Source organism: Erpetoichthys calabaricus, chromosome 2 (assembly GCF_900747795.2).
Source record: "Erpetoichthys calabaricus chromosome 2, fErpCal1.3, whole genome shotgun sequence".
Taxonomy (NCBI): Eukaryota; Metazoa; Chordata; class Cladistia; order Polypteriformes; family Polypteridae; genus Erpetoichthys; species Erpetoichthys calabaricus.
The window spans coordinates 30,013,323-30,034,707 of record NC_041395.2 but is presented as its reverse complement, the minus strand read 5'-3'; the positions used below and the strand labels follow the sequence as shown (position 1 = coordinate 30,034,707).

General features: G+C 38.9%; 1 protein-coding gene across 2 annotated transcripts in view; it reads left to right on the top strand.

Moving 5' to 3' along the window:
- Positions 1–20,387, top strand: part of LOC114645720 (zinc finger protein 536-like) — a 158,115-nt gene extending 137,728 nt beyond the window's left edge. For both annotated transcript variants that reach the window (XM_028793538.2, XM_028793537.2), the window contains exon 5: positions 15,987–20,387. In XM_028793538.2, coding sequence (XP_028649371.1) covers positions 15,987–17,341 — 1,355 coding nt within the window. In that variant the 3' untranslated portion in view covers positions 17,342–20,387. The remainder of the gene's footprint in view (positions 1–15,986) is intronic.
- Positions 20,388–21,385: the final 998 nt, after the last annotated feature.

Sequence of the window (21,385 nt, the reverse complement as noted above, 5' to 3'; positions counted from 1 at the left end):
GTTTTCCAAAGAATAATAGAAAAAAGTATGCTATTGTCCTGGAATGGTCAAGTCAGTCCAGATCTCAATCCAGTTGAGAATTTGTGGCTGGATTTGAAAAAGGCTGTTCACTCATGATCGTCATATACCCTGACAGTGTTTGAGCAGTTATGCAAAGATGACTGGGGGAAAATTGCAGTGTTTATTTATGTAAAGCCAATAGAAGGCTACCTACATAGACTCAAAGCTGCAAGTGCTGTCAAAGTTGTATCTACTAAATACTGACTTAGTAAATACTTAAGCAGTCACTTATTCTGGGTTTTGTACTGTATATACTCATGTATAAGTCGGGTCTTGAAACCTAAAAAATCGATCCTAAAATCAGACCCTGACTTATACGCCCGTTCAAAAATGCGACACTTACATTTTTTTAACATCTTCTTGCCTCCTCCAATCTCGCCTCAGTTTCTTAGATGCATCGAATTTTGTTGCAGCAGTGCAGTTACCAATTTCTTTCGCTACTTCAACAACGTTTAATTTAAAACCAGCTTCATATTTTCTTCTGATCGAATGCTCCATCGTAGATAAGGGATGCTCTTACAATAAAGGTTTATGAGGGTGTGAGATACAAAAAACACAACACAGTGCAAACGTTGCTTCGGAATAGTTTGGGTTTTACCGTGTGGTCACGTAGGCACAATAAAGAGAGAGGTTAGGAGCACACGCTGATACAGCGCATTGCTGCACCCACATAGAAACAACAGGCCGTGTGCTCCGTGGTTACTCTCTCAAGTGGGCGTTAGCATATCATAATCCCTTGTACCAATAGTGTGAGTTTTCCGCATTCGACTTATATGAGCAACATTATAATATACCAGAAATTATATGATAAAATCAAGTCCCAACTTATCCACGAGAGAACTTATCCGCATATATGTGGTATTTGTAATTAATTTACACCACTTTGCAGATTTTTATTTTCAGTCTTTTTCTGTTGATCATTGTCAAAAAGCCAAAATAAATCCACTTTGATTCATTGATCTATAACAATAAAATGTGAAAACGTTCAAGGTGCTGAATCCTTTTTATAGGATTGAATGTTGAATAATTTCTTTGATCATAAATGGTATGTCTGAAACTCGTTCTGATTTGGGTGACAGTCCAGTATTACAGGGCTGCTGAAATATATTAAACTGTGTTTCACGTTCAAGTTCAAGAAAGGACACTGAACAACATAATGGCATATATGTTAGCACTGCTGCTTTTTGGGTATTGTGTGCTGGGTTTCTACACCTAGTCACTGTTTATGTAGAATTTATATCTTTTACATGTGTTTACAAGGGTTTTTCTCCTACTGCTCAAATTTTCTTCCCAGATACCAAATACAAGTGTGGTATTGGTAATTCTAAATTAGTCTTGTGATGCATTGTTGTGTCGTTCAGTTGTGGTTTCTCTCTTGCAACCAGTGCTAATGTGACAGGCTGTGGGCCATCATAGTCATGAATTGTATTAAACAGGTCAGAGTCAATAACATTATGCTGGAGACCTCATTTTGGAGTCATAAATAGAAAATCCTCTAAATTTTATACTGAGAGCCAATATTAATGATGAAACAGAGTTAGAAATAAACACAAAACAGCATCCATTCATCCATGTCCTCAGTGTAAGTCAACATGATCCTGTAATATACAAATACAAAACATATTTATTAATTATCCATCCATCCATCCTCTTCCGCTTATCCGAGGGGGCAGCAGCTTGAGCAGAGATGCTCAGACTTCCCTCTCCCCGGCCACTTCTTCTAGCTCTTCCGGGAGAATCCCAAGGCGTTCCCAGGCCTGCCGAGAGACATAGTCCCTCCAGCGTGTCCTGGGTCTTCCCCGGGGCCTCCTCCCGGTTAGACGTGCACAGAAAACCTCACCAGGGAGGCGACCCCCCCTGGCATCCTGATCAGATGCCCGAGCCACCTCATCTGACTCCTCTCGATGCGGAGGAGCAGCGGCTCTACTCTGAGCCACTCCCGGATGACTGAGCTTCTCACCCTATCTTTAAGGGAAAGCCCAGACACCCTACGGAGGAAACTCATTTCAGCCGCTTGTATTCGCGATCTCATTCTTTCGGTCACTACATAGCTCATGACCATAGGTGAGGGTAGGAACATAGATTGACTGGTAAACTGAGAGCTTTGCCTTGCGGCTCAGCTCCTTTATATTAATTATCAACTTATTTTATTATAAATTATGTTAATGGGTTATCCATTTTTAATAGTAGTTCATTGTAATACACATATTTTCTCTTTTAATTTCTTTTTTTCTCTATCTTTATTGCCTATTAAACTAATAAATATGCCTGTGGGAGGAAACTGGAGGGTTATAAAAAAATACACACAAACACAGGCAGAATATTCATAGTACACATTAGGGAATCCATTCCTGGGCTCCCAGTTCCCGGACATTTTTCATTCCCGGGACTGCTGTAATTCCCGGGAAAACGGGAACGGCCAAGCTCCCATATATAGCGTGTAAAAGTGTAAAAATTGATCAAGAAATAACGAGAGTTATAGTTGAAAATAATTAAGGTGGCACCATTGCTGCAGCTTGCACTTCATCAGACAACAGCATTGAACAGCAACTTGAAATTGCAATGCGTCGGTCTGTTGCATCCGCATTATCTGTGCCAAGAAACTTGCCATCACAGAATGATGACAAGAAACTGGATGCTTCAGTAAAAGCTGCAATGGCGGTGTTTCAGAGCAACGGCAAGCGCGGGCGTTGTTTAGAACAAGTTTATCAGTATCTGATGATTGTGCCGCCTACTTCAGTGGAGGCAGAGCGTGCTTTCTTAGCGTCTGGCGTACTCTGCATGAAGGTGCGCTCTATCCTGGACGACCGCACACTGGACACGTTGTGCTTTCTACGCTCTTATTACCGCAACTAAAGATACATGTACTTATATGACAGCATGAACTGCTTGTAGATAAGGTTAGTCTTTTATTTGTGTCAACATATTGCAGTAGTTTTATTAAAAATAAGTGTCGGTCGTTCTAAAACCATTCACATGTGAGATGCCCGTGCACTGTGTCATCCCCGGGAGCCCGGGATTCCCGGGAATGAAATGCGGGATTCCCAAATTCCCAGGAATGGATTCCCTAGTACACATACATAGACAATAAGCTGAAAATTTTACACAGGTCTCTGTTACTCCGAGACAGCTGTGTTAACTACTAAGCACTATACTCCCACATGGAGACTGTTTTTAAAGATATTTCTTGATACTTGCAAACATCAGCCCATTTTCCAAAACAACTTTTTGTCATGTGAAGAAGTATCAGGCACAACTGAGAGCCTCCTATGAACCTATCCTGCACAAGTGTGAGGTGTGGGAGAAAATCAAAGTACCCTTAGAAAACCGTGAGAAAACGGGGAAAGCACACATACTTCATATTGTTTAGGCAGCAATAAAGTATTAGGAATTGTAAACTGTAATTCATTTAGATTCATTTGTAGCACAACCAATGTGTCAGGAACAAAAATGCATGATGAAGACACAGACCACTGCCAGGACACCTTCTAAAAGGTGGCTAAAGTATCCATATTACTAACCGAGAATGCTAAACCGGATGGACGCAGGGACATCCGGCCATGGGCCGTAGCCGCAAAAAGACGTAATGCGCAGGCGCAAAAAGAGTCCGCGAGAGGCGGCTGAGGAGCCGCGAGAGGCCATAGCCGCAAAAAGACGTACTGCGCAGGCGGAAAAAGAGTCCGCGAGAGGCGGACAAAAGAGGACGAGAGAGGCGGATGAGGGGCCGCGAGAGGCGGACAAGACCACAGAAAAAAGGAGTGAGCACAGAAAAAAGGAGTCAAAGAAATGAGTCGCAACGAGCACCGAAAAAAGGAAAAGGCACATAAAAAAGTAGTCAAACGCAGGCTCAGCACGAAACACATTACACATGAAACTAGCCCCCCCCAAAAAAAGAAGAGGCTCGCGCACAACAGGAAGGCACCCCCCCCCCCTACAGGCACCGGACGGGACACACACCAAGAGTGGGATTCAACAAGCCCATGGAACACAAAAAAAAAGAACACAAAACCACCCCACAGACCCTACAAGCAAGGGACGGAACACACACAAAGAGGGGGATTGAACAAGACACACGAACACAAAAAGAAAGAAGACGCTCGCGCAACAACAATCCTCACCCCCCCTCACACACACACATCCATAAGAAGTGACACCCAAAGCCACATATTCTAAAGTGAACGTCAACACCTTCACACTAGGCAGCATAGGTGGATCTCCTTACAATAAAGCACTATTAACCGTTCAACTGCAGAAAAGGAAAGATATTAACAGTGAGTGCGATCCTCCTTATTACTTATCCATATTTCGCAAGCTGAGAAAGAAACAAGTCATGAATACACGGTCACGGGTACAAAACGATTCAGAAAGGATAACGGGAACAAACACACGAACACGAAAGAAACAACAAAATAGACGGCGGCGCATAAAACAACTTCTACAAACGTTGATAAATAATAATGCACTATTCCCTTTGGAGGAAAAGTACTGTTATTAGGAGGAGATTTTAAACAGTGCTTAACTATTGCTCCACATGCAATGCGCTCACCTATTGTTCAGTCCACCTTAAAATACGCGGACAATTGACATTCCGTTGATGAATAATCATTTTCCCTTTGGAGGAAAGGTACTTTTATTAGGAGGAGATTTTAGACAGTGCTTAGCTATTGCTCCACATGCCATGCGCTCAACTATTGTTCAGTCCACCTTAAAATACGCGACAACGTCATACATAAACAACAAGAGACCGAACTACAATACATATACAGGCGCGAGACCTGATTGGTGATAATACGAAGAAACGAACAGTCCGCATATTAACAGTGAGTGCGATCCTCCTTATTACTTATCCATATTCCTAACGATAAAGATCAAACAAGTCATCAATTCACGATGATGGGTACAAAACTAGACGGCTCGAGTAACAGGACCACAAACACGCACCCGCATCAAAAAAAAAAAAATTCACGTCACCTACAACGCGCTTCAAAAAAATGTTACGCGGACAATTGGCATTGCTTTCAAAAGATACACTTAGTACAAAACATGCGATGTCCAGATCCCGCATATAACAATTGCTTATTACAATTGAGAGATGGTACACTCACCAATACAGATGTAGTTCACCCAGATATTATTACAATTCCTCAACCCTTTATCTGCGACGACTTACTTACGGAGATATTTGGAACAGCAATCTCATTAGACCAAATACCCCTTTTAACACAACGGACTATATTCTGTCCAAAAAATATTCATGTGCATCACATTAATAACCAGGTCATTTCATTACTTCATGGAGAGGCACGGCTCTTTCTAAGCTCTGACAAACTTGACTCTGATGACAACAATGACCATCTTAATTTCCCCTTAGAATATTTGAACACTATTAACCCAGCCAGATTTCCACAACACAATCTTAGCCTTAAAAACGGAACAATAATCATGCTATTAGGAAATTTTAACACTACACAGGGTTTATGCAATGGTACACGTTTAGCCGTCAACACCATGACACACAATGTTATTCAAGCAACAGTTCTTACAGGATCACATGCTGACAATACTGTTCTAATTCCTAGAATTGACCTAACAAGTTCTAACCTGGAATTACCTTTTACACTTAAACGGCGACAGTTCACCATTACACCTGCCTTTGCCATGACAAACCATGAACAAGGTTGGCATCTACCTCTCTGAGCCCGTTTTTGGACATGGGCAACTTTATGTTGCCTTCTCACGAGTTCGACGTTCATCTGACGTTGAAGTTAAGGTCATAAATGCTCCATGCCAAACCTTTACACTGTACCAAACACTGAATTGTTTGCTTCCTATATGCGTCATCTACACCTTCACACTATGCTATATCTCATTCATACATCACGCTCTTTGTAATTTCCCAACACCAGGGGTTGGCAAGCGAAGCGAGCAGGGGGCAGAGCCCCCTAGTATGAACAAATTGAAAGTGTAAAATACAAATGCCTTCCTCCTTCATTCCTTCTTCACTGATGAAAATATGAATTCTGAGACATCTAAGAATAAATGTTATTTTATGGTAGCTTCAAGAGAAGATTATGTCTACAAATAGACTGGCTGAAGTAACAACTGCAGGGCAAGGGGATTTTTTGTTGCTGCTTTGGCAGCACATTCTGCGATTTTAATCTATACTAGTTTCATCATGCATAACACAGAAAACCTTCTGTGAATCATGAAATAAGGTTGCTTAGGAGAAAATATATCTCATGACAAGTGTATAATGTTTGGCAGAGATAGAAACATGACCAAAAAAGTGAAACAAAGTATGCAATAGTAAATCTGTACACAAGAGTTCTGTCAAAATAAAATGCAGGAATTCTTATTGAAGAGATCCATTTAGATTATTATTGTTAAAATTGTAAAGTTACCTCAGTATTTAAAAAGAAAGAACAGCAGCATGAAAATGCACAATTGAAATAATCAGACAGATTTTAATTAATTTAATTATACTGGTTAGGTAGACAGTTAACTGCTTTGTTTTCTCAGAAGCATGTACTGTATACCCTGAAGGCTTTTATTTTTATGTACATTTAAAGTCAGACAGTCTCATTATAATTACTAACTAGAACTACTTGAAATGAAAAGTGGTAACAATTTTGGAAGTAAAAGATTTCTTACATATATGTGTGTGTGTATGTTTGTAGATAGGAATATGTGTGTGTTTGTATATATGTCAACAACTGGGTGCAAAAAAGGAATCAGCCGTGTATGGGGTGCCAGTCACTGCAGGGTTTACTTATGTAGATATACAGGCTTGCACTGGTCCAATTTAGCATTACCAGTTAACCTAACATGCACTTCTTTGGTATGGAAAAGAAAACTGAAATACTCAAAACGAAACACACAACATTCACATGGACAAATTTTGGTTAGCCCGAAATACACATTGTGATGGACAGAATGCATGTGCGATTCCTTACCCAGCTGGGAGGCCTGTAGGATGGAAAGACAGAGGGAGACAACCTGGCGAGGCTGCTTGCTCCCTGACACACTAGATGACAGCCTTGTGCAGAAATCCTGCAAAGCATGTTGGGAACTGGAGTCCAATAAAGCAGCTTTGTCGGGTTCCATGGATGCCACCAGGGTATACTACCGGGATACATGATGCCTGATTTTTGGAACTTTCATTTAACCCAGAAGTGCTTCCCACAGGCTATACCCTTGCACCTGCTTGACCTCATCCGTTGGAGTTGGGAGTGGAGGACGGACAAAGCTTGCCTGGGAGAAGTAGAGTAGAAGTGAGATAGAAAGAGAAAAGGGAAAGAATATGGATTTGTTTTGGTGTTTATTAAGTCATTTGTAAGGTATTTTATAATAATAAACCTTACATTTGCTCCTAAGACTTGTGTCTGTCTGCGGTGGGCTAGCGCCCTGCCCGGGATTTGTTTCCTGCCTTGCACCCTGTGTTGGCTGGGATTGGCTCCAGCAGACCCTCGTGACCCTGTAGTTAGGATATAGCGGGTTGGATAATGGATGGATAATGGATGGATGGACTTGTGTCTGTGTGGTTCTGCCTGGGGTTTGAGACACTGTAACTCCCTCAACTGGTTGCAAGTATCATAGTCGGCAGGATTTTTGGCTGTCTGCTTGCTTGGCAGGAACCTGCATTTAAAAAAATTTTTGTAACCAAAAAACACCTGTTACCTTATAACCATTAAGTGCCTTGAGCATGGAAAAGGCAATATATAAATAAAATGAATTATTATTATTATTATTATTATAATGGGGAAGAGAACTTGGGGGGACTTGTGTCTGTGTGGTTGTGTCTGGAGTTTGGGGTGTTGTAATGCCCTCTACTGGTTACAACATATTTCAGACGGAGAAAATGAAGCAAAGGGACTAGAAAATAATAATACACAAGACACAAGAAGGAAGTACAAATTCTGCCTAGAAAATGTCCAGGAATAGCTTTGTAATACTGTGCTATCTGCAAAATCTTATCTTATATATTTTTATACAATATATATATATATATGGAAACGAAGGTTTGTGATACGGTTTGCATATTTGTAGTTGGAGATCCACAAAGGGAGAGAATGAATCCAGCATATGCAAACTTAAGAAGAACAACATCCTCATAATAAATAAAACTTTACGACCAACATCCTCCTAACCCCACCTCATTTCAACCCCCCCCCCCCCTTCCTTTGTGGATCGACAACTACAAATATATATATATTTATATATATATATATACATACAAATATATTGGGAAAAGGATGTTAAGGATAGAGCTGCCAGGTAGGAGGAAAAGAGGAAGGCCTAAGAGGAGGTTTATGGATGTGGTAAGAGAGGACATGTAGGTGATGGGTGTAACAGAGCAAGATGGAGAGGACAGGAAGATATGGAAGAAGATGATCCGCTGTGGCAACATCTAACAGGAGCAGCCGAAATAAGAAGATATATACAGCCATATGAAAAAGTTTGGGAACCCCTCTCAGCCTGCGTAATAATTTACTATACTTTCAACAAAAAAGATAACAGTGGTATTTATTTCATTTCCCAGGAACATCTGAGCACTGGGGTGTTTTCCTAACAAAGATTTTTAGTGAAGCAGTATTTAGTTGTAAGAAATGTAATCAAATGTGAAAAACTTGCTGTGCAAAAATGTGGGTCCCCTTGTAGTTTTGCTGATTTGAATGCATGTAACTGCTCAATACTGATTACTTGCAACACCAAATTGGTTGGATTAGCTCGTTAAGCCTTGAACTTCATAGACAGGTGTGTCTAATCATGAGAAAAGGTATTTAAGGTGGTCAATTGCAAGTTGTGCTTCCCTTTGACTCTCCTCTGAAGAGTGATAGACAGCATGGGATCCTCAAAGTAACTCTCAAAAGATCTGAAAACAAAGATTGTTCAGTCTCCTGGTTTAGAGGAAGGCTACAAAAAAGCTATCTCAGAGGTTTAAACTGTCAGTTTCAACTGTAAGGAATGGAATCAGGAAATGGAAGGCCACAGGCACAATTGCTGTGAAACCCAGGTCTGGCAGGCCAAGAAAAATACAGGTGGGGCATATGCACAAGATTGTTAGAATGGTTACTGACAACCCACAGATCACCTCTAAAGACCTGCAAGAACATCCTGCTGCAGATGGTGTATCTGATAGATAGATATCTGTATATCATTCTACAATTCAGCGCAATTTGCACAAAGAACATCTGTATGGCAGGGTGATGAGAAAGAAGCCCTTTCTGCACTCACGCCACAAACAGAGTCACTTGTTGTATGCAAATGCTCATTTAAACAAGCCAGATTCATTTTGGAACAATGTGCTTTGGACTGATGAGACAAAAGTTGAGTTAATTTGGTCATAACATAAAGCGCTTTGCATGGTGGAAGAAGAACACTGCATTCCAAGAAAAACACCTGCTACCTACTGTCAAATTTGGTGGAGGTTCCATCATGCTTTGGGGCTGTGTGGCTAGTTCAGGCACTGGGGCCCTTGTTAAAGTCGAGGGTCAGATGAATTCAACCCAATATCAACAAATTCTTCAGGATAATGTTCAAGCATCAGTCACAAAGTTTAATACTGACTGCACGCTATGGACACAGAGGGATGTCTATTATATAACTAATTTACTTTACAGAAAAAATTGGAACTTCTTGCTGGCATTGATGCTAGCAAAAAGAAAAGAGATGTTGCCATCGAGTTCAGTATTATGCAGGCAGCTTTGTCAACAATATGTGCTAAAAAACCACACTATGTTCCAAATCAATTATATTGAAATTCCTATTTTAACAAATTATTTATTCAGTCCCGAGCACTTTATTTAGTGGAATTTGACATGTATAAAAAAATGGCAGAATCTAATGTCTTTTGAAATATGCTGTCTTCCCCTTTAATGTATGATATTTAGTAAATGGTTTTTAATGTATGCTGCCAGCAACTTCATCCCTTTTCACCATAAAATGTTGATGATTAATTCTTTGCCAAAATATTTAAGAAATAACAGAATACCTGTATATAAAGTCACAGTACTATCAAAGCAAATTAATCTTTTAGAAAGCCAGTTACCTATAAACTCAAAATAGAATTAGACTTGTTGGAGAAGAAGTGATTTGGTAAAAAGGACTACTTGCAATGTTTTAGAATCTCACTAAATTATTTTTTTAATGTAGAGACCAGAGGCTATTTACGGGCCAAATGCATTGGCAACAACTGACACTGCTGAATAAAGATAGGTAAAGCCCTGCTGTTAGAAAAAAAAAAAACTTTGTAAAGTTAATACAACAATACAGACAGTCAAATAGGTAGCAGTAGGGAGGCAAATTATATTTTACTTTTCCCCCCACTATTTATTGTGAAGGGCAAGATAACTGTTCCTTTAAATGGGAACTGGTGCTCAAGACAAAAACACCTATGAAAGTTACCATCCTTAGGAGTGTTACAAGGCAGGTCTTGATCCTTGAAGTGTTTTCTGAAATCTGCCTTTAAGTAACTTCTGACCAGAGTTTTATTAGCTTCTATCACAGAACTTGAAGTCAAAAAGTGAACAGGACAAAAATTCAACCAGTTTTAGTAAGAGGATAGATAATTACGAAAATTCAGAAAGTGAAAGAATACCTGGGTAAGTACATGATCTGATGTGGGTCAGTCTCACCAAAAGAATGTCTGGGACTTTTTTATTGTATAGCTTGGCCATTAGAGTATATATTTGTTGTTCTCTCTTTATTTTGATACTTTCTGTTTCTCCTTATGTTTATTTACCTTTTGCCAATTTGTAATAAAAGTTAATATTTTATTTTAATTTTTTTATTTTTGTCCTCCATAACATTATTCTGTGTTCTCTTACATAATATCCTTGTGATAACATTTGAATAAGCACTTGTGTAATATTTGTACAGTCTCAAAACATGAATCAGTATGCCTGAACATTTTATGTCTTTGAAGAGGACAATAACAACATCAATTATTTCTAAAACACATTTTCATTCATACAGTACATGTAACTCAAAGTACTTTACAACTAATTCAATAATATTAGTTATAAAAGAGGAAAATGGAAGAATTTCTTTTTTGTGAATACAGTATGTAATGGTTAAAATGGTAAAGGTCAGTGTCCTATTTGATAACATATGGTCAAATGGCCTCAAAGGAGAAGAGAACAGAAAGTCCAGCTGGCAGGGATGCTGGAGAAATAATTACAGCTAGGTCATGAACAAAAACTGCTGACCCCCATCTTGACATTCTGTTGTACTAGAGTATGATAAAGTAATTCAGTGCCATCTATGTATCAAGAAAAGTCCTAGAAGATTCGGGGCTTTAGGTATCTTCATAGCAGTAGCATCCTCTAACTCATTCAGCATCAAAACAGGCTGTAGAATACTTTGGAAAGACAGCAGAAATGCAGAGCTCCACAATGGGATATTGAAAACAGAAAACAATGATGAAAAAAGGCCAGATTAAAAGAAATGTATATTTAACAGTTTTTTTAAATGTTCAACAATACTAGCGTGGCATACCCCAGTTGGTAAATTATTGCAGATTTTAGATGCGTAGACGCAAACCAACCAATAAGCAGTTCTGTTATTCAATATGTTTAAAGCTTTTGTTTTATGTGTGAACTTTATAGCCCATTAGTTTTCATTGTAAGCGCCTTGTGCTCATTATGAGGTTTTAATATTTTAATAAGTTGTTCGATACAGCTCTGTCATTTGTGTGGGGCAAATTACATATTTGTGAAACTGTCTTGAATAAAAAACTAATTTTAAAAATAATAAACCTACCCTTTGATTCAAGGTGAATGCCAGTGAGTTAAGCACTTATATGTCATTTGAGCTTACGAATCTATAAAATCAGGCATGTGCAGTGAGTTTGAAAGGATGGAGTGCTGACATCAGGTTAACAAAACACACAAGGCTTGGGAAAGAATTTATAAGAAAATGAAAAAATGAATTCCAGATTTGCTTGTTCAATAGTTCAGCACTTAAATTTCAGTCCATGATTGCAAGTATCACATCTATTATATGCTGTAAAAATACTGCATCATTTAACTCAATCATTCATTGTAATTTTATCTGAGACCAGGGGTCTCATGTATAACACCGTGCATAATAGTCACACTAAAACATGGCGTACGGACAAAAGTGGAAATGTGTGTGCACACAAAAAAATTCAAATGCACAATCCCGTGCGTACGCCAACTTCCATGCATTTCTGCTCCATAAATCCTGGTCAGCGTGAAATGTAAGACACGTGCCTGCGCCTGCCACCTCACCACGACTCCTCCCAGAATTTTGTATATTTGAATATGTAAATCAGTATAAATAGCCTTTTCAACTGAGTGTTTTGTTAAAAGACAATGGCAAAAGCACATATAAAAAGGAAGAATTTCACCAAATATGAAGTGTCGATCCCACTCAGTGAAGTGGAAGCAAGGATAAACTTAATTTTTGGTGGCTTAGGTAGTGGTATGAGCAACAAAAGGAACTTGATGGAATGACATTCAAAAGTTCTAATTCAGAAAGTGAAAATGCAAGTCATAAACTCATGCAACTTTCTGAGTGTCATACAGAACCACATTAGGACACAGAGAAAACAAAATAAAATAGGGACACAGTGAAGAAGAAAAAGGTTGAAATGTTGACTTTAATCTTGAAATTTCCAGTTTAATCTTTTAGTTTATTTTGTCATTAAAGTGGATTGCTGTAAACTTCTTCTTAAAATTGATGTTTAATTTACTAGAATTTCTCAAATCCCATTGTAACTAAAGTAGCACATTAAATGCTTCAAATTCTATGTGTTCAATGTGTGTGAATTACTATGTGCTTCTTAAATGGGCTTTCTCTTTCGCAGACAGGAGTGCACAGGCACTGATTGCCACACAAAATACATTACATTCATGATATTACAGCTCTTTGAACATTTTAGAATACTAAGATGTATACTTGATATCATTTCCATGATGAAATACATTACAGCATGTATTAAATATGGCGGCACGGTGAAGGAGCGGTAGCGATGAGCTGGCTCCCTGTCCAGAGATTGTTCTTGCTTCCCCCATCCAGGGATTGTTCCTGCCTCCTGCAAGATGCTTGCTGGGATGTGTGTGATCCTCAGTGAAATAATTTATTGCAGCAGTACTGTGTCTGTCAAACGTACCAACCCCCAATTCCTGTCCTTCTATTTTCTTTCTCCACATAACCAACGCCACAATATAAGCTCTGTAATAAATGTAAAACCAGAATGCTGATTCTTGAAGACTATTAAGAAACATTGAAAAACATTGAAAAATCTTTGTAATACGTGTTTAATTATTTCACCCGTCCAGAATCACGACAGTCCCAGCAAGCATACAGAGCGAGGCAGGGATTTATGCAGATGCTGGTGGCTTTCCTGAGGAATGGCTTTCTGATCAGCTGCTATATAGCTGTGATTCCACACACAGATAGAGTAGGTTAAAATACACAGAGTAGTGCACTGAGAGTAACAACGCTAAAGCAGCTGTGGTATTTGGAATAGTTTGGCCATTGCGTGCACCATTATATTGTTACCGAATGATTACAAGTGAGTGCCTTAAATTTGTAAACGATATGCAATTAATTTTGATATGTTTGATAAATCCCACTTCATTGATGTGAATCTAAAAAAAGGGCGACCACACAGAAACAGTATCACTGCCAGTTTACAAAACCAAGCAAAAAACTTCCGTACGCAAGGGGTGAGGCTGCCATGAAAATGTGCATGACTTTATGCCAAGTTTAGTTTTTATACATCTCAAAGTGTGCATGTAAACACACACCATTTATACATAAGGCCCCAGGTTGGGGGAGCTACAGTCTTAGCAGTGATTCCTATACATCCCTTTTCCCAGCCATACTTGCCAACTCATACTGTGAGATCCCAAAATGTTCCCAGGCCATCCTGAAAATTTAACCTGCCCAGTGAGTCTTCCCCAGGGTCTCCTCCTCATGCCTGTGACACATCTGCAGGGAGGTGTCCAGGAGGCATCTGTATCCAATGCCCAAACCACCTCAGTTGGCTCCTTTCCATGCAGAGAGTCAGCATCTTTTCTCCTGGCCTCTCCTGGATGTCCACCCTGTGGAGAATACTCATTTTGGCCATTTGTATCTGCAGTCTCTTTCGGTTATTACCCAAATCTCATGACAATAGGTGAGGATAAAGACATTAATTGACTGGCAAATGTAAAGCTTTGCCTTCTGGTTCAGCTCTTTCTTCACCAGTATGGACTGCTGTAGAGCTTGCATAACTGTGTGCTAGTATTCACTGCCCAATGAAGTCAATAGTACCACTTAATCTATAAAAATCAGTGATACAATTCTAAGGCCACCAAACTGGACACCCTCCTCTTTTCAACTGTACCTTGATATCCTGTCCATGAAAATCAAAACAGAATAAGCATGGCCCTAGTGGAGTTCCACACCCTCTGAGCATAGCCCTCATGTTTTTCTGAATATGAGGACACAGCTGTCACTATACTGGGACCAACTAGCCCTTATTAGGGATCCTGAACCTTGTGAGGCACCTATAGGGTGCAGCTCTTGTTAGCTGCTTCCACAATGGAGGCTTTGAATAAGGCTCATGTGGACCTTGTTTTCCCCCACCTCCTCCACGATGCAAGTGTAACAAGTACACTTATGGGCCACCTTATGTTCAAACGTGGTGTTTGTTATGGACAAACCATGCGTAGCACAGAAGTAAAATAACTAAACATTGCTTGGGTTTAGATTAGAAAAGCCATTCCTCCCAGTCACACCTCTCCAGGTGTTTCCCTCATTGCCCACATGGGTGTTGAAGTTGACCAGCAGAACTATGGTATACCCATCTGGGACCCTTTCCAGGATCCCCTCCAGGCACTCTAAGTAGGCTTGGTACTCAGGACTCTCATTTGGTTTATAAGCAGTCAGAGTCCTCCAATCCACCAGCCCTCTCAATCAATGGAACAAAGTTCAACATGGCATCAACCAGGCAGGGGATCAATAAGAAGCCCACTTCCGCTCAATGCTTTTCCCCCGGGTGGTTTTGTATTTGCATCACCAATAGAATGAGGAAGTTTAAATTGTGCACAGCTCTGGTTTCTTTTTTGATTATATGATGTTGTTCTCGAAGTGATCCCCATTTTGTGATTTACAGTGATTTCAAGTATCACATGCATTTGAGTTTCCACATTTTTTGCAGTGATGGACAAGTCATAACACTTCATACTTCACAAGTAAAAATATAACATTATTGATGATTAAAGTATAAACAACAGCACATGTGGTACAAACATACTGAGAATATTTATCAAATATGTACTTACTTTTAACATTAATATTACCATTCAAATCTAACATGTTTGACTAACTTAACAGCCCTAATAAGTATTGCCTAGAAAACCTAACTAATGTAACAACTGGAGATTGATCAACTTTTTACACAAATGAAAACTTCAGGGACTATGGATTTAGGACATGTGCTTTTTCAGTTTAAGTACATTTAATTTAACATTTACAGGTCATAATATACCTCATCTCCTTCTTGATCATACAAAATTAAAGAAAACAGACACCCATATCAGCCTCCTTCCTGGTCTTGGATATTGCTTATGGCATGATATAGGTGTTCACCGATATTGGAAGAATATTATGCTGTGTTGAATGAATGCAGTTCGTTCACTTTCTGTGTGGAATTTGAACTGTGTCTGAGTTGTTTTTTCTAGAATCTCCCAGTTTTCATGTGTTCCTCTCATTAGGCTGATTGGTGATGCTAAGCTTGCTCACTATGAGTGGCTGTCAGTGTGTGAGTGAACATAATCTGTGTTTAACTGATGCCTTGTACAGAGCTGGTTCCTTCTAGAAACGCTGTGTTTGCCATATCCTCATATTAAAATAAACAGGTCAGGATAATGAATGAATGCACTAAATTTTTTTTCTGTTTGTATTATTTTTAGGAGAGAGACCCTACAAGTGCCCCCACTGTGATTATGCAGGAACACAGTCAGGATCTCTCAAGTATCACCTGCAGCGACACCATCGTGAGCAAAGGAATGCTTCTGCTACTGCTGATGGCCATCCTACTCTACTAGGATCTAAGAGAGCTAACTTTGGCCGACATGACATTGGGAGTAGAGGACTGGTCGGTGCATCAGCTGCTGGATTCTCTGGAAAAAATATGTCTCCACAATGGCCAGGAAGACCTCCACCTCAAAGAACACACTCTAGGCATTCTGAGGACAAAAGACATACTCAGAGCACTGGCATAGTAAACAAGCTCTTCCATAACATTTCTGAGTTGGAAGGAAGCGTTAGAGGCTCCCAGAATCTCCAATCTCTGCGAAGTCCATATAAAGAATGTCCACCAAAAGAATCTAAAGATGATAAAATTGTCCCAGCTCCCAAGGTCTCTAGGAGGAAACCTTTGACAACAAATAAGATTCCAGTATCATCTTCCAATGGCAGGGCTGAATTTGAACCTTTAGATTTGTCCAGAAGACCTTCTCAGGAGACTCCAGATGGTGTAACACTTCATCAGTGCCTGTTTTGTCCTTTCACTACTTCTTCAGTAGAACTTATGGCAATGCACCTTCAAGTGAATCACACTAGCAAGTCAAGACGAAAAGAAAGGGAGAGAAGTATTGACGATAACAGACACCCACACCAGCCTTCTTCTTGGGCAGGGTATGGCTTATCACTTCTTGCAGCTTGTGGCTGGAAAGTTAATAAAGACACGGAAGAGTCAAAAGATGATTCTTATGAGATGGATATTCAGAGATCTTCTGTTTTAAGGAATGAGGTTCAATCCAATGGCACCCTGTCCATGGATACATCTCCAGGAGCTTCCACAGCAGATGATTTAGAATTAAGTGGGCTAATCCAGTATGGAGGAGAGTCGGAAGAGGATCAAGATAGAGATGAATATAAAGATGCTAAAGACCAAGAAATGGTGCATCCTCTGAAAAGTGTCAATGATAAGAAAGATGGAAATATTAAAAATACAACTGAGTCTGATGAAGTAATGCATTTTCAAGACTGTGAACAGATCCCTGGAGGGACAACAGGTCAAGAAAAAGAATGCCAACCGAATATCACTCTAAAATTAAAAATGCCCAGTGAGGTTCCCATAAGCCCCATGTATTCCCCTGAAATGGCTGATAGACATGATGTGAGGTGCACTTCTGAAGATGAAGAAAACCTCATCAAGTATGAAGAAAATTCGCTAAATATAGAAAATGTGGAACGATGTGTGGAGACTCAAGAAACAAACCGCTTGGCTTTAAGCAACAAGTGTGGCCAAGATGATGACTGAAACTGAAGACCTAATATTCTTTCAAGGGCCATCAACACCAGTGTTCCAGTGTTTTGTGATGAAAACCTATAGCCTAGGTTAGACCTTGTCTGTGCTGTTTAAAAGTCAGATATCAGTTTAGTTGGACACCTGAAAGGATTTATATACTTTTGGTGATTATAAAACAAGAGGAGCTAAATTATATGTACGGGAAAGCCAGTGTTACACCGAATGAAGAAACAAAAGATAAACAAAGTCTTCAGAGCCTTGGAAGTATGTGAAGATATTTATTTTTGCAGACACTCAGTGCTTGTGCCTCAGATAAATATGAGAACGATAGATTTGTGTGCTGGGTGTCAACTCTAGTCTTTAGCTGCAGTTATAGTTTATTTAAGTAGAAATATGAAAGCATCCTTTCTATATCCCATTCATTGGTTTTTTGGTCCTTTTGACGTCATATGCTTCCTTCATTGCCTGAAGAGGTCAAAGTAAGCTGCATTAAAGCTGAGCAGTATCAATTTTAAAAATCCTTGAAAGTCAATCATTTCTTTTTGTTATAAAAACACTCTGCATAGCTTACGTTTCATCATTTATCAGAAAGAAGAGTATCTTTTATGCAATAATTCCTTATTAGTGCAGCTGAAATACCAATATTTGACCATCTAAATTTTTAGAATGCATGCAGGTTTTGGTCAACCATTTTTCTGTTTCTAGGTTTCTAGCATTGTTGGATGAGATAGTTTCATCCAACTGACAAAACAAAAAGTCCTGATTTTTTTCTACACATGTGACATGAGCCAGACAGTCTACTACAATGAAATGTATCATGGCTACATAAACAGGCTCTGGGTGTAAGGAATTGATGACTATGTAGCAGTTCTGGGACTGAAAAATACTAAAACGGCAAGGTTTTCTAAGAACATTAAAGTGTATAGTTTTGAAAAAAAAATGGTGCATATTTTCACACAGATGCAGTGTTAAAGCCTAAAGATATTCTGTCATCTGAAGAATTCAGACAGAGAGAAATCAGTATACAAAGCAAACAAATAAATGCAGAAGTCATTATCAATATAGTTATTTATGTCTCTCGCACTGGACAAGTTATAACTTTTGACTCGCTGCCTTTGATCTTGAAAACTGCTTTGGCATTCACAGTTCAGACCAAATTTGGTGAAATTCGCACAGTGTCCCTGCCTTCTTTTACACAAATAATAGCACTCCTTAATACACTGATGTTTTTGGTTATTTAAATACTCTTATTCCATTATGAGTCAGTGTCATTATTTTGTCATTCCTCTGGTAAACTACATTGAATCGTCCCCACTTGTTCAAGAACTTAGTAAGGTGTAATGTTGTTATGTAGTAAAGACTCATTTTTTCCATTTCAGATATGTGCCTTCTTAAAACTAATCGATTTATTAGTGCTGTAAATGTGATAGGGCGAAACTAAATTACTACCAAATAAAGCCTTGTGTACTGCGTAAGTCTTCTTCATACAGTATTTAATGAAAATATAGAGTACAAGTCACTGAGTGTCTACGTCTTTTACGATCACAATGTTCAAGACAAAACAACTGGAATGCCCTTGTTTCTTGGACCTTGTGCTCCAATTCAAAAGCTATCGATGGGATCTGGAAACGATGTGCTACTATGATGGGTTACAGATATTACAGCTTTATCTTGTAGGTTTAGAGAAGAAGTAAAGATACCATTTTTTATTATTTAAATAAAAGAAATGGTCTGCAGTGTCTAAAAGCTGGAGTTGAACCGCTGCTATTAAAAAGTTGTTTAAGATATGAAGAACTGGGGATGCTTTCATGAAGGCTTTTAGACTACGGACGACACCAGATGTCTTTCACCCTTCACACCAAGTGCCAATATAATCAGAAGAAGTAACATTTTAAAAATTTGATATTAGGTTACTTCTTGTGCAAAATGTGACCAATGCCCAGATGCTTGGGTAAGAAATGCTGGCTGTATAGCACTCAGTAAAGATTCAATGGATCTGACATCTTCCAGAAAACCGTTACATCAAATAAAAGTTTGGAAGAGGAGAATACTGTATTTTCTGATCCAAATGGCAGAGGTTGGTCAATACATTAACAGTTCTGTAGGGACCCAGTAGAAATCTGTAGCTTGCTTTTTTTTCTGTGTGGAAATAATAATGAAGACTATTGATTGACGTACCGGAAGCAAAGCACTGTGGGATGTTCTTTTTTAGTGTGCTTTTTATTTTTTAATTTCATTGTACAGCCTAGAATTTTTGATTCTGGTTACTGTTTGTGGCCTTTAAGAAGGGAGTTTCCTGGATTTTATAAAGCACTGTTAGGTATGGGTGAAGGAGGAAAAAAAAATCTATTTGTTTTCTTTCAGACTGCGGCTGAAATGTCAAAGCTTTCTGGTGCAACAGAGCCTACTATTTAAACCCTAATCAAATCCCAGACTCTTGCTCTTCTTAGGCATTTCTAATGTGAGGGACAATTGTCTCCTATGACACTTGAAACAGAAGTATACCCTGTTTTCTATGCTTCCACTTGATGCTATTCTTTTCAGCTATCTCATTTTTTATTTTTTTCGGTCACGTCATGCTCCCATCTTGTCCTGGGTTAAAATGCTTGTTCTTTCTCTAGGGATCCCTTTTGTTTGGCAGGTGCCATCTCTTGGTATTAGGTTAGCACCCATATTTAAGATAGCTGTGTGCCACTCTCTACATGCTTGTTTTTAAAGTACTTACTGTTCTTAGCTACTTCTCTATTCCTGGTTTATTAGTTTATGCTTATCCAAATTCCAACTTCAATTCAATTTAGCCAGCCGCTGTTTTTTGTATAAACTGAATAGGTACAAGACAACCATTCCGCAGTCATTCATTATTCCATGACATTTTGTGTTTCTGACATTTTGCATTATTAAACAACCGTGACTTGCCTTGTCTGTATTTTTTATGTTCTTCTGTGTCCCAACTTCTGGCCATTTTAAAGATGTCTCATCTTTTCTCTGACTTGCCATGATGCTCTAAAATCATTCCATAATTACAGTTTTCAGTGCTTCCATAGAAATCTTCACAACACAAATGCCATAACTTCAATTGATGGTGTATTGCTAACTGCTTATCTCATTCTGAGTTCTTATTGTTCTCACTGACTGTTTTTATGACTTGTTGTGTTTGACATTTATACATTATTAAATGGCAGTGATTTTCCTTTATTCATTTTTTTGACCTACTTGTTCCTATTATATTAATGTTTGCCACCTGGTTGCTTCAATGCCATTCCTCAGTTATGTATATTGTTTCTTACATCTAAATCAGACTTTATCCTTCAAATATGCCAGTGGCTCAGAAAACTGTATCTTCATCTCCTTAGTACCCATTCTTGGATTTCTTGTTCTTATTCACTAGCTGTTGTTCTCTAACTTCTCATGTTTCTTAGTCTTTGCTGTATTAAATTACAGCGATTTGTCGTGCCCTTATGTGTTTGTTAATCCTCACATGCATATCAGCCACTACTCAGTTTATGAATGCCTCCAGTTTTACCTGAGCCATCAGCAATTTAACGAGCATCAGCATCTAGGTAATCTCCCTAAATCACATGTGTCACAATTTACATAACTGGCACAGTGCTAAAATGCAGCAAAAATGTGAGACAAAATATACCTGTACAACTGTATTGTGAATAATATGGATAATGATATTATGAATATGGTAGTGAATAGTACATCAACCTGAACCAAGGGGCACATTCCTAATTTGGCATGCTTAAAAAGTTAAAGTTATTCATTTTTCAACACAAGGTTAAATGGAAACATATTACCAATCTTTAGAATCATCAAAGGCATTGATAAAGTTGATCAATAGAATTCTTTGAGATAAACACTGAATCACTTAGAACAACTAGTGGAAGTTAAAGGGAATTGTCTTTAAGGTGGAATCACTCAACTATTTCTTGACACAAAGGGTTGTGAGAACATGAAGTCACATAGTTGAAGTAGACACGGGATGAGATACAGGGGCAACAGTAGTCTGCAAATCATGCAGTACATGCTGACAAGACCTGTGACAGGCCAGTT